This window comes from Dryobates pubescens, chromosome 5 (genome assembly GCF_014839835.1).
Source record: "Dryobates pubescens isolate bDryPub1 chromosome 5, bDryPub1.pri, whole genome shotgun sequence".
Lineage (NCBI taxonomy): Eukaryota > Metazoa > Chordata > Aves > Piciformes > Picidae > Dryobates > Dryobates pubescens.
The window spans coordinates 18,793,358-18,806,552 of record NC_071616.1 but is presented as its reverse complement, the minus strand read 5'-3'; the positions used below and the strand labels follow the sequence as shown (position 1 = coordinate 18,806,552).

The following is a 13,195-nucleotide window of genomic DNA, read 5'->3' as shown; positions in this document are numbered from 1 at the left end:
GAAAGAAAGAGCAGTTACAGGAGGAGCACATTAACCCTTTATTCAATGGGAAGGAAAAATCTCTGACAGATGATGCCGAAGCACTCAGGGCACTTTCTGCATCGATCTTCATTCACTAAGAAGGATTAACTGCCTAATGTAACTCACGTTGCAGCAGCAGGAGCAAGAACACAAGTGAGAACTGGGAAATGCATTAGAGCAATTGCTCCAAACCTCCTGAGCCAACATTCAGGACTCTAAATTTCCCATGCCTATTTATAAGCAGACTTCAAACAGAAAGCATGATAAAGGCAATGTGCTTTAGCATGCAACTTAATAAGCTTCCATAAACCTGTGGACTATATATTCAGGTCTTATGGTATTAAAAGAATATTTCAAGGTTTTCAAATATGGTAGACATAATATCTACCCTTTGAAAGCTGACAAAGGTAGGTATCAAAGATCATCTCTGCTTTCTGCAGTAAGTTCCATCAGACTAAAGAAGGGAGAAAGCTCCTGCCTCCAAGAAGCAAGAAACTGAAGGCACTGGGCAAGACAGACCACTCAGAGGTGCTGTCAGTCCTGGGAAGATGCTGAAATAATCAGATAAAAACACCTCTCTCCTGCATATTTCAGATGATGAAGCAGATAAGATTAAACACACAATCTGTTAAGAATAAATCATATCAAACAAATATAATTTCCTTCAATGACACAGTAACAATGTGGTTAGTGCAACAGCAAAAGAGGTAATATAGTTTTTGGTTAACTGGACTTTGGACACATTTGAACTGACAGTCATGTAATCTAAACAAATACCAAGAGACTGTAAGAAACCCCTACTCAGAGATAAAGCATCATTTCTGCCAGAGAGAAAGTAGGTAGCAAGCCCATTCACAGGAATCTAATATTTTAACATTCTCCACCGTTACAAAAAGTAACTTGGCAGTGAAGGAAGGCTATTTAGCAAAAAATTTATTGCAAGCAACTCTGTGTTTTGCTGTCTCAGTTTGATTTCTTATGCTCACAAACAGCAGCTTTGAAGATCTCCCAAACAATGCCTTGCACACAAATTACACATAAAAATGTAAGGATGGAAAAGTCATTTAAGAAGACAGTCACAAGTGCTTAGATGGAGGAATCCAAGTCACATGAAGCAAGTGCAAAGTCCACATTTTGCACTGTCAAACTATACATCACATAAGAATGCAAAGCTGCATAACACATCGTGAAGGCAAGGTTAAATACCATTCTGTTCAAAGATCCATTGAGTGGTAAAACGTTGAAGAATATAGGGTTTATGATGAACACAAATCATACATCACTTTAAAAAAAAAGTCACCATCATACTGAGATGTAAGAAATACAGGTGTCATATGAAAACCATGTGAGGTCATTTTGACTCTGCCTGCTGTATTAAGGACTAGGATGGAAAGTCCAGTGTTCCAGAAAAATGCGAAATGAGTAGGAAAAGCCTCAAGAACAGCAGTGTGAATATCCTGCAGATGTACAAAAAACCCCAATCAAAAAATCACTGAAAAGAGGTGACTGAAGGAATAGGATTTTAACTGTGAAAAGCACAAGAGAAAGCTCTCAAAACATGTGACATGTTAGTGCAGAAGAGGTGTAATAATAAGGAGAACAAAAGTTGTATAAAATGCATGTTAGAATTCTTAAATTATGAATTCACAGCAAATAAATTTAGATTAGAAATTAGAAGTATTTTCAATGCTAAGAACAGCAAACTATCAGAACAGATTGCCTGTAAATCTCCATCAGAAACCTGTTAGCTCATTTGCTTTGAGAACTAGTTACACATTCCTTTCTTGTGTCTGAAACATGGTGAATTTATGAAAGAAATGTCAATTACCTCCTATTTTTCCCCTCATACTTCATTCACAGGTGCCTCATCTGAGCTTTCAGATCAGTTATTACAAGAATTTATTAACCATTACAAAGAAACTACTTCCAGCATGAAAGCTCTGTAACATCATATGGAAATAATAATAAAAACACAACCTTAAAGGAGTTATTGGAAGGATATTACAGAGGAAAAGTGACCCACTTGAACCACATCAAGATGGAGAGTCCTTAACTACAACAAAACCAGAGAAATCCAGAGATCCTACTTACACAGTGACTTCAAGTTTACCCTCATACACATATGGTTTAAAGCGGTGCCCAGCTGCACAGACTGGGAAAGTACTGCACTTGCTGTGGAAAGGTAAAGGAAGGACTAACAGACTTTGCTGGGTCTGAATTAGGCCAGTCTGGATCTGCTTAGCCCTCTCCTAGCAAGCACCTTGCAAAGATACTCAGCTAGCTCAGCCCAGGGCCACACAGGTCCAGACTACTACTGATCTGGTCCTAGATGAAACACCTGGCAAATGCAGAAGTGCAAACAAGAGCAAAGGCAGTCCTTCTGCAGCAGGGAAGAAACAAGGAAAGACAAGGACATCGACATCAAATACATGTCAGCAGCTGGACCTAGTAAAGCACAAAACATGCCTGATTTTCTCAAGCTAAGCTCAGCTACAAAAGTACCACCACTGAGAACCAAAGCAGGAAAGCAAACTGAAACATGCTGTCCACTGCTGGAAGTGGCTCTGGAGGAGCTTGAAAATAGATCATCAAGACCACTAGTCCTGTGATCCTCACTGGAATACAAGATAGAAGCATCATTTGAAAGCTGCACAGTCTTGTGCAACTGTGGCTGTTACCTTTTGAACTCCAGCTAACACTGCACTTTTGCACAGCCAGCATCACTGTAACTAACAGAACAGCCCTAATGCCACCCTCTCCTACACCAGCACTACCAGGATATCATCTGCTGTTTTCCCACATGCCTTTCCTCCTGGCAATAGAAGCATTTGTGACGCCATAGAGAACAGGAGCAGGAAACTGGATGAAAGCTAAAACTTTTTTCCCAAGAAAGTAACATAAATCCTTTGTTCTAATCCAGTTCCTTCATTCTCTTCACTTGCAATGCTGTACCAAACTTTCAGGCTGCGTCTTTTGAATATAATTCACGTGCAGTTTAACAGTAAGAACAGTTTGATACAGGCATTACAGGAATGATTAAGACATTAAAAATAAACAAAAAAGCTCAGAAAAGGCTGCCACTATAGTAAGAGATTCTAACCTGTGTTATCTAGAAAGAATTTAGTGTCTTTAAAACTTCCACTCTAACGAAGATCTGAAAGCAAATTAATTCAGACTATGACTTACATCAACTGCTGCCAGTGCTGGGAATTAACAAAGTGTTCATCCTCAGTGCAACAGGAAAATACAAATGGGTAACCACCAGCAGCAGCAAAGGCTGACACAAGGGTTTTTCAACATTTAAACCAGCATCAAACCTTCACTCGAAACATCCCTTATTCAAAAGAATTAACACTCCAAAAAGATAAATCGATTCCCCCACCCCTTAATTATCCAGAATACTAAATACAAATAATAATAGTTTAAGTTGATGAGAAATGCATTTCTCTCAACGTTCCCCGTTTCATAATCCGAAGCCTCACGTCTTCAGGATAGGAGCCGGTACCAACCACCACACCGAATGAACTGTGGTTCCCCTAGCCCCGAGCATTTCACTACCGAGAAGTAGCCACATCGCGATCCAGTCCCTGGCCCGAAACGAACCGCTGGCCCTAGCGTTGCCGCCGGGAGGCAAACGGGAAACGAGGGGCCCGCAGCCGTCTCGCAAAGGCACGCACTGCTCCGGCGGAGCCTCGCCGGGCCGGGTGGCCGGAGTGCTCTCCCCACCCAGACCGGCCGGAGGAGTGACTGTTCCCCTCAGGCTCCGTCACCCGGTGCCCCCGCAGAGAAGCAGCCTCAGGCCGAGGCCACTCTCCCCTCACTGCGTCCGTTCCCCACCGGTCCCCCTCAAAGCGGAGTAGCGGCCCCACTCACAGCGTGTGCCCGCAGACGTTGACCATCAGCTTCAAAGAAGGATTGCGGTACTTGGTGGTCTTGCATCGCGGGCAGCCCTGGTCATCCATGGCTGTCTCTGCGTCCCCCTCCCACTCTCTTCCCTGCCCTCCCTCCCTCTCTTTCTCTCTCTTCCCCTCCCTCCGCGCCTTCCGCCTTCCGCCGCTCAGCGCAGCAGCCAAAGTGTTCCGCCGGCGTCGCTTGCCGTCCCGCACGTTCCGCCGGCCGCGGGGGCCCGGCCCAGTGAGGCTCACTTCGCACCCCTTCCAGTCCTGACCACCGCCACGCAGAGCCAGCCGGCGGCGAGAAGGGCCAAGACTACCAGGCCGAGCGGGTACCAGCCGCCCCAGGCAGCACCGGCCTGGCGTTGGGACGGAGGGGGCCCGCTGTCCAGGCCGGAGATCTTCGGTGTAACGGGGCGGGGGCGGCACTCCTGCCTAATGAATAATCAACAGGAGGCCGCTACAGGGCGGTCTCTCCCTCACAGAGCTCCCCTTACATCACGTAACTAACACATCCAGAGAGTTTGAATTCCTCCCGCCTCGGGAAAGGCACTTGGCGGTAGCGCAGGTGCGGAGGTACCCGCCGCCGTCTCCTCCTCCCTCCCGCCGGCCTTGGGACGGGGCGGCAGCGCTCCAGGTGGAGGTGGGGAACGGAGGGGGACAGGAGCCGTGCGGGGCTGCTTGATTGACGGTTGCTCTGGAGACGAGAGAGCCCCCGCCCCCCCGGCGAGGCACAGCCAATGGGCGGGCTCGGCAGGGCCAGCAGTCTGCGGTGCCATATAGTATTGCAGCGAGGCTGGGAGTCACGTTGGGGGGAGTCGCGCAGAGAAGCCCGTTTACACTACTTTGCTATAGCAGCTATCTTTAATGGTTATTGCGTGGCCGGGAGGAAACCTGATCGGCTAGAGCCGGCCGAGAGCAGGAGGAGGAGGAGTGGACTTTTCAGGGAGATAGGAAGGGGGGAGAAGAGAAGAAGGGGACGGGGGGAAGGGAAGGGGAAAAAAAAAAAAAAAAAAAAAAAAAGGAAAACAAACTGAAAATGTCGTCTGCCTCCCCCACGGACGAGATCGCGGGCGCGGTGGAGATCAAGCAGGAAAATGTGATGGAAATTCTCTCTGAAGCAAGCAAGGTGCCCCCCGACGGAGCTGCGGCGGGAGCCCTCAACCCAGCGCCGCCGCCCCCTCCCGCCGTGGCCCCGTTCCCCATGGAGCACGCAGCCTCTGCCACCGCCGCGGAGGAGGGAGCCGCGGACCAGGTACTGCTCCACACAGAACTCCTGGCCAGGAATCACCACGCTGCCTCCTCTCCCTCCTCCTCTTCTTCTTCTTCATCCTCTTCCTCCTCCTCGCAGCCCCCCCTGGCTTTCTCTCCGGACCATGTCGCCTGCGTCTGCGAGGCGCTGCAGCAAGGTGGGAACCTGGACCGCCTGGCCAGGTTCCTGTGGTCTTTGCCCCCGAGCGATCTGCTACGTGGCAACGAGAGCTTAATGAAAGCTCGGGCGCTGGTGGCTTTCCACCAGGGAATCTACGCGGAGCTCTATAGCATCCTGGAGAGTCACAACTTCGACTCCTCCAACCACCCGCTCCTGCAGGAGCTCTGGTACAAGGCTCGATACACCGAGGCGGAGCGAGCCCGGGGCAGACCTTTGGGGGCGGTGGACAAGTACAGGCTGCGGAGGAAATACCCTCTGCCCAGGACGATCTGGGACGGCGAGGAGACGGTCTACTGCTTCAAGGAGAAGTCCCGCAACGCGCTGAAAGAGTTTTACAAGCTGAACCGGTACCCCTCACCAGCCGCCAAGCGCAACCTGGCCAAGATCACCGGGCTGTCCCTAACCCAGGTCAGCAACTGGTTCAAGAATCGCAGGCAACGGGACCGAAACCCTTCCGAGACCCAGTCCAAAAGGTGAGGGCAAACTTTCCTCCCCGCCCCCTCTCCCGCCTGCCTGCCTTCCCTCTCCCGGCTCTTTCTTCCCTTGCAAACATGGCGCTTACCTTCGGTGCGCCTCGTCCTCCCCTCCTTCCCCCTCCCCGCTCCCTCGCTTCCCAACACACCCACCCGGCCCGGGCACGCAGGCATGCGAGCCGTGCCGGGAAAGTTCAGCCCCGGCCCCCACCGCCCCCTTCCACTTCCCGCGCTCCCCTCCCGCCGCCGGCCCCTCTTCCCTCCGGGCTGGAGGAGCCACAGGCCGACCCGCGGACACTGGCGGCACGGGGGACTCCGGGGAAGGGACGAGACGGGGGAGCCGAGGGAGTGTTTGTTTCCCCCTCTTGTTTTTATTTAATTGTCGCGCCTGACAGAGTTAATCATTGACGGCGGCCGGAGAACGCGCGGGGGTGTGGGGTCCCGCCGCTCGCTCTGTTTTGAAACCTGACTCGGGAGCGGGCCGAGCTCGGGTTTCAGCGAGGGAGCGGGGTTGGTCGCGCCGGGCCGGGCCTCAGTAGCGGCACCGCCGGACTCGGCCCGCCCTAGGCCTCCACCTCCCCGGCCGTTTGCTCCCTGCAGGGCGGGAGAGCCGCCTCCGCCTGGTCCTGCTCCGCCCGCACCCGGCCCGGGGCTCTGCCTCTGCGCCCCCTTCCCCACTGGCAGAGGGGCCGCCGCGGGGGCTCGGCGCCGCGAGGCGGGCAGGTGGAGGTGACCTCCCCGCTCCCGCCCCCTCCTTCCTCCCGGGGCAGGGACGGGAAGGGAGGAGGGGGGGAGGAAGGGAGAAGGGAGGAAAGGAGGGAGGAAAGTGGCGGCCGGCCGAGGGCCCCAAGGCATTCCTCAACCAAGGGCGCGATTGTGCCGCTGTGGCCCCCTCCCCGCGGGACACATCAAAGGGCGAGCGACCGAGGGGGAAGGGAGGGAAGGAGCGACCGAAAAATGCAGTCGAGGGAGGATCAGTTAGCAAAAAAACCCTGGCGCAGCTCTGAGTGGAGGGGTTCGGGGCGGCCTCGCCGGGCGCGGCACATAGTCCACCCCCCCTACGTCTCCTGGCTGCCAAACACAGCGCGAAGTGCCTTCGCCTGCATCTGGGGGCAGCCCGGGACCGGCCTCCGCAGGGCCTCCCCTCTTCCCAGGGCTCGGGATAGCCGAGTCCTGGGGGGTGCAGGCGGAGGCTGGGAGGGTCGGTCGGCGCTTCCCGGCCTGCTTTCACCTCCCGCAGCTGCCGCCCAGCGACTTGCCAAATGGCTGCGGCGGGTCTCATATGCGTGGACACCCTGGGCCAGCCGCCTGGGGCCCCAGGCTGCTCCCTTTGGTCGCCCGGCTGTACAGGAAGGGGGGACTTCAGTTACAAGTCCCTAACCCGGTCTGTAAAGTTTTGCCGCAGGCAAGTGTTTGATTTGATATGTCCATTTCTAAGAAACGTGCTGCTTGATTTGGAAGTCGTTTAAAGTGCCATGTAAAGGCAAAACATGAAAAAAATGCTTGGGAAGTTTTCACAAACTGTATGAAAGCAATGAATCCTCCTGGTGCAGAACTCACAGGGATGCTGTGATAATGCAATGTCATGTCTCTGTCTTTTCCCTTAGCGAGTCAGATGGCAACCCTAGCACAGAAGATGAATCCAGTAAGGGGCAAGAGGATTTATCTCCCCATCCACTCTCCGGCTCAACCGATGGCATTGCCAGCCTCAGCCTTCCTGGCCACACAGAGCCTGTCTACATGCAGCAACTTGGAAACACTAAAATAGCCTTGAGCTCATCTGGGGTCTTACTGAATGGAAACCTTGTGCCTGCCAGTACCTCTCCCGTCTTTCTCAATGGTAGCTCTTTTCTTCAGGGACCCAATGGTGTCATTCTCAATGGACTCAGCGTGGGGGCTTCGCAGACAGTTACCTTAAATTCACCCAAAACCACATCAAGTGTTGTTAGCAACGGGGTGTCCATTACTGACATACTGTCACCTTCATCAGAAGATGTTAAGGACTTCAAACTCCTTCAGGCTTCAGTCCCCAATGTCACAGCAGCCACTTTTAGCCCCAGCAACATCCCAGTCTCATTTCCGGGATTGATATCAAGCTCAGAGGTGAAAAGGGAAGATGTACAAACTGCTGCTTCCCAAGATGGAGGCTCTGTAGTTACTTTTACTGCTCCTGTCCAAATAAACCAGTATGGCATTGTCCAGATCCCCAATTCAGGAACAAATGGCCAGTTGCTGAACGGAAGCATTGGGTTTTCTTCGCTGCAGCTGCCTCCTGTTTCTGTGGCAGCTTCACAAGGTAATAGTTTTGTCTCTTACAGTAAGAAGTATGAGAAAAGTTGTAATTGGGTGCACAGCATTTTAGCAGCTGTGTTCCTATTTCTTCAAGGTACCAGAATTTTATCTCAGCCATGGGCACACACAGTAATCAGATAATACCTTTTGTCTTTGTAGTGGGTAATGTTCGTGGGCAGACTGTTACACGAAGCTGAGCTCTTCCACTAAGAGCAGAAAAGGAGGGCTGATACTTTACACCCCTTTCATCTCATGCTTTTCCCAGCAGTCTGTGGGTACCAGTCTTCACAAATATCTGTAAATTTTACATGTTTCAGTAGTTCAAACTATTCCCCATTTGCCATTGAATTCTTTTAATGAGACAGTTCATAAAAATTAAAATTGCAGCAGCTGGAAATTGTTACTGTTTTTTCTTCTTGTGGTGGTTGTTTTGGTTTTTTGGTTCTTTAACTGAAGCATTTCATAAAAATAAATTTTTAATTACTATAGACCCAACAAGACCAAGCAGTCATGCTTGTGCATTTTCTGTCCTTTAATTAATAAAGATTAAAGAACAGGGGAAACAATAGAAATATGCAATAGCTCGTAGGTCTAAAATGTGAGAGTATTTGGATAAAACTGCCCTCAGTCCAAGGGAAATATGTCATCACAGGTTCATGGGCCAACTGTGCAGGCTCCTCCCCGAGTTCACTTTAGTTTGTCTTAGCATATCATCGACTGAAACTTGCAGTCAGCCAGGAAGAATCCCAGAGAGCACAAGCCTAGCTCTGGATCGTTGTTTTGAAGCAGGTCAGTTATAAAGCACAACCAGACAGCTTTGCTACTCGTTAGCCACTATATCTTTGGCTATGAAAATGATTAAACTTGAATTAATCTCTCTAACTTCAGGAGCTGTGGGTACTAGAATGAAAATCAAACTCCGCTCCTGTAAGCTTGTTTGATTTAAACTTGTACATGGAATGATTTTTTTTGTTGCTGTGGTACAGGGAGTCACACCAAAGCTGTGCAAGCATGTTCTAAACGGGTGCACAATTAGAAGTTCCTAAAATGTGGCACCTCACAGTTACTGGAAGTTACTGGTATGTAGTTTAACCAAGATGAAAAAGATGACATTTAGTCAGAATGCCACCTGTAATTACAAAAAACATTTAACCCACATGCTCCAAGGCATAAATTGAGAGCCAGCAAAGGTGAGAAAGTAAGTTCTGTCCCTTAAGCAGTATAGGACTATTGTATTTGAAAGGCTTAAGAATCATGATAAGCTTTTCTCTCAACATTTTTCCATATTGTTAAAATGCCTGATCTCACTGGAGAGTGACCCACCATATGTCTAGTCTGGTGCAGAGAAAAGTCAAGATCTGTGTTTGCTACTTTTTTTTTCCCCTTTTTGGTTGGTTGGTGGTTGTTGGTTTTTTTTAACATGAGAGGGGTGGGTAGCTGGCAGCCTATTCCAAGTGAAGTGTGCTGCAGGCTATTTTAAGTAAGCTACAGTAAAGGATATCTTACTGCTGGATAACGTCAAGTTGCCTCACTTTATTCTAGTTCAAATAAGTGAGTAACAACTTCCCAAAAATCACCATTAATTAACAGAAATGAATAGGGAGCTAAAATGTTCCCTGGAAGAGAAATTTCTCTTTGGCGCTATTGTAAAAGATCCATGTGTCTCCACATGTAGCCTTTTAAAATCATAAGTTAGCTGCTTTTGAGAAAGAGAGGTGTTTGAAGTAAGATAAAGTCCTGAGAGCCTGTCTGTCTTATTTTAAGAATTATTACAATGACAACTTATATAATATGTCCAGTAAAATGAACGTTAGGTCATCTCAGGCCACCTTTTGCTTTGGCTATCAGTGACATCACACAGACAGTGCCATGGCTTTCAGCAAGGGTAGGCAGTCACTGGGTGATTTTACAGGGCATGGTGAATGTGGAGGGTTAAGCTTTTAGAGACATGTGATAAAGTGAGCTGAAAGGCAATACATCTGAGTGCTTGACATGCTACCCAATAGGAGTTAACTGTGTTTTAATGTTTTCTCTACAGATTGGCTGGAGTAGGCTCTGCCCAGCAGTAGTGGATTTTATATGTTTCCAGTTCCCATATACAAGCTGTAGTCTGTCACAGAACTATCTTTAATAGCTTTTCATGCTCCTATTCTTAGAAATTGAGTGGTGGTGACTAGTGAAGGCCAAAGAACGTTCATTTTGATCACATGGCTGGGGACTGTTTGCCCCTTAATGAGAGTCTGAAAGATACCTCATATACCAGATTGTTTTTTCCCTTTCCTTTCTATTAGCAGCTTGCATTTTTTCATACCAAATGTTCTCTCGCCTGTTAGAAAAACACTGTTGTGTTGCATGAATTGCTACCATCTCTGTGTAGTGCAAACATTAAAAAGACCAAAATGTCTTAACAAAACACCTGCACAAATCTCTGCCAGCCGTAATCTGTGTTTTCCTTTATTTTGCTTCCCTGTCTCTAGGTAATGTTTCAGTAAATCCCAGCACGACTGATGGAGGAACTTTTACAACTGAATCTCCAACAGTGCAGCAGGGAAAGGTTTTCTTCAGCCCCCTTGCCCCAAGTGCAGTTGTTTATACAGTTCCCAATTCAGGCCAGGCAGTAGGCTCTGTCAAGCAAGAAGGACTGGAAAGAAGCCTTGTGTTTTCTCAGTTGATGCCAGTCAGTCAGAACACTCAACTAAATATCAACATGTCTTCTGAAAACATAGCCAGTGGAGGACTCCAGTCCCTGGCCTCCTCGTTAGTGAATGTAATGCCCTCACATAATTTTTCCCTCACACCACCAACTCTTTTAAATGCTGCAGAACTGAACTCTGGTATTTCGGAGAGCCAGTCCATGTCATCACCCGTGACCAGTACCTCTACCGTGATATCTATCAGCAACACTAACTATGCAACCCTTCAGAACTGTTCCCTCATCACTAGTCAAGATCTGTTGTCCATTTCTACAGCACAGCCCACACTCGGAGAAATTGTTTCTACAAGCGGAGACCGCGTCAGCCACTCCTCTGCACAAGTACATGAAGATTTTGTCAGAGAGCACAGGTTAGTTCTGGAAGCCGTACCTGACGTCAAAGAGAATTTCTTACCTAATTCTGAGAGTAAGTCAACTGGCAATTTAATGATGCTGGATTCAAAATCCAAGTATGTTATGAGTAACATGGTTGACACGGTTTGTGAAGAACTGGAAACGGACAAAAAGGAACTTGCCAAACTGCAGACCGTGCAGATGGATGAAGATATGCAAGACTTGTAACTTTTTTTTCCCTCTTGCTTTCTCTTTTAATAGATAAGTCTCCTGATGAGGCCCTAAGAAGCACCAAGTGGGTTTTGCTTTTTTTCGTTTGGTGGTTGGTTTGGGGTTTTTATGTTTAAGGGAAGCAGAAGAATGCTTAAATGTTGAGAATCGATGTACAGAGGAATCTCTGGCAGCAGAATTAGGTTGCCACACTTGGTTTGCACGCACTGTTCTCTTTTAAACAGGATTAAAGGAGAAAGGAAATGCCAGGGCAAGTACTGAGCAAATGCATACAGGTTTGGCTACGAGGTACTACCCTGATAATTTAACTAGACTCTGAATAGTACACCATACTCTCAACAGTAAGTACACACTCCTGACTTCAGATAGAGGACAAAAATCTCGCTCTGAAAGGGTAGAATCAATGCATCATTTTTGCTGTTTACTTCTAGTCCATGGGCATTGAGAAATTTTTGAGTAACTGTAGACAATACCTCACCGGCTACTTTTCTGTTGTTTGAGGTTAAGAAACAAAACAAAGTCATAAATAATATTGTTACTGGTGTGTTTTCTTTTTTCCCAGCAGATTTACATTCAAACCAAAAATCTCGCATCAGGCATTTACAGGTTTCTAAAATGCACCAGCTAGCGTTTTGTCAGTGCACCAGAAAAAGCATCATTTGAAACTAATTATGCAACTCAGAAGCTTTCTCTCCAGTATGAATGTAAATACTGTTCTTTTAAAGGAGACTCTCTTTTTTTTTTTTTTAATGAGTACAATGGATTTTATTTATGGTTTATGTTCCCTTTCACTAGACACAATGCATTGAAAAGGAAAGCGTTTTCTGGCTGTTTAATTTATTTTTATTGTTTGAGCAGGAAGTAAGGGTAGTCATTTCGGACAAGGTTTTAATTTTTTGTTTTAATTTTCTTTTTTAGTGTTTGTTTGTTTTTCAAGCAATAGACTGTAAAGGTAAAATGTTCATCGCACACTGAAACTAGAAAATGAACTCCCAGTCTCACAAGCCCAGGAGATCCCTGTCTCTGCCCGCTCTGTCTTTGTGTTCAGGGGTTTTGTTTGTTTGTTTTGTTAGTAATTTGCAAATTAGTTGAACCTTTTTTGTGGTTTTGGTTTTTTTTTTTACAGAATTCCACGTGCCTTTCTTCCTAGTGGCCTTATCTTTGTTACTAAAGCACAGTGGCAGGAGGAATAAAAACACTGATTTGCAAATATCCGTCCTCAGGGACAAATCCTGATGCCTTACTTCTGCGAGTAGGCCTGCTCCTATTTGCACAAGTAAGAAGAGTTCTAAGTCTGTCGGTCATTGTGGGTAACATTTACTAGAGGTGCAGAGAGCCAAAGATGGATCGTTCTGTACCATGTCAGCAGGGCAGGAGAAGTCCAGAGAGGGACCATGGGCAGAGCTGTTGTGCCAATGGAAAGGTCTTGGCTCCAGCCTCGGGCAGATGAGCAGGAGAGGTTGGATGGGCAGGACAAGGAAGGGAGCCCTATGTTTACATGGACTCATTGGCCGAGTAGCCCATGCAGAAGGGCTTCAGCAGTTCAAGCAAGCAGGCCCCCCCATCCAGAAGTGCACTTAAGCAGAATAAGCAGCTTGGGGGCTGATGATGGGAACTGCAGCTGCCCAAAGGGCTTGTGGGAGCAGCCATCATCTCCGCCTGGCTAGGGGTGGGTTTCTTCTCCTTTCACCCCTTTGCACAGCACTGGGGACAGCAGAAGCAGGTGAAACAGACTTTGCCTTTCCTCCAGAGAAGTATTTGTAGCATGATAAAGCACATCGTTAAGCTTTAAAATAAGAATAATGCA

The 13,195-nt window shown here is 47.9% G+C and overlaps 2 protein-coding genes across 2 annotated transcripts in view; one reads left to right on the top strand and one right to left on the bottom strand.

Annotated features, from left to right (window-relative positions):
* The window catches only part of MNAT1 (MNAT1 component of CDK activating kinase), a 127,718-nt gene extending 123,716 nt beyond the window's left edge, over positions 1-4,002 (bottom strand). Inside the window, exon 1 of the mRNA XM_009903730.2 lies at positions 3,895-4,002. Within this exon, the coding sequence (XP_009902032.1) occupies positions 3,895-3,983 (89 nt within the window). The 5' untranslated portion in view covers positions 3,984-4,002. The remainder of the gene's footprint in view (positions 1-3,894) is intronic.
* Positions 4,003-4,927: 925 nt separating this feature from the next.
* LOC104303149 (homeobox protein SIX4) lies at positions 4,928-12,271 on the top strand. The gene is made up of 3 exons (XM_009903749.2): positions 4,928-5,819; positions 7,427-8,115; positions 10,589-12,271. Exons 1-3 carry the CDS (start codon positions 4,954-4,956, stop codon positions 11,383-11,385), a joined length of 2,352 nt encoding a protein of 783 aa, XP_009902051.2. The 5' UTR covers positions 4,928-4,953; the 3' UTR covers positions 11,386-12,271.
* The last annotated feature ends 924 nt before the right edge of the window (positions 12,272-13,195 follow it).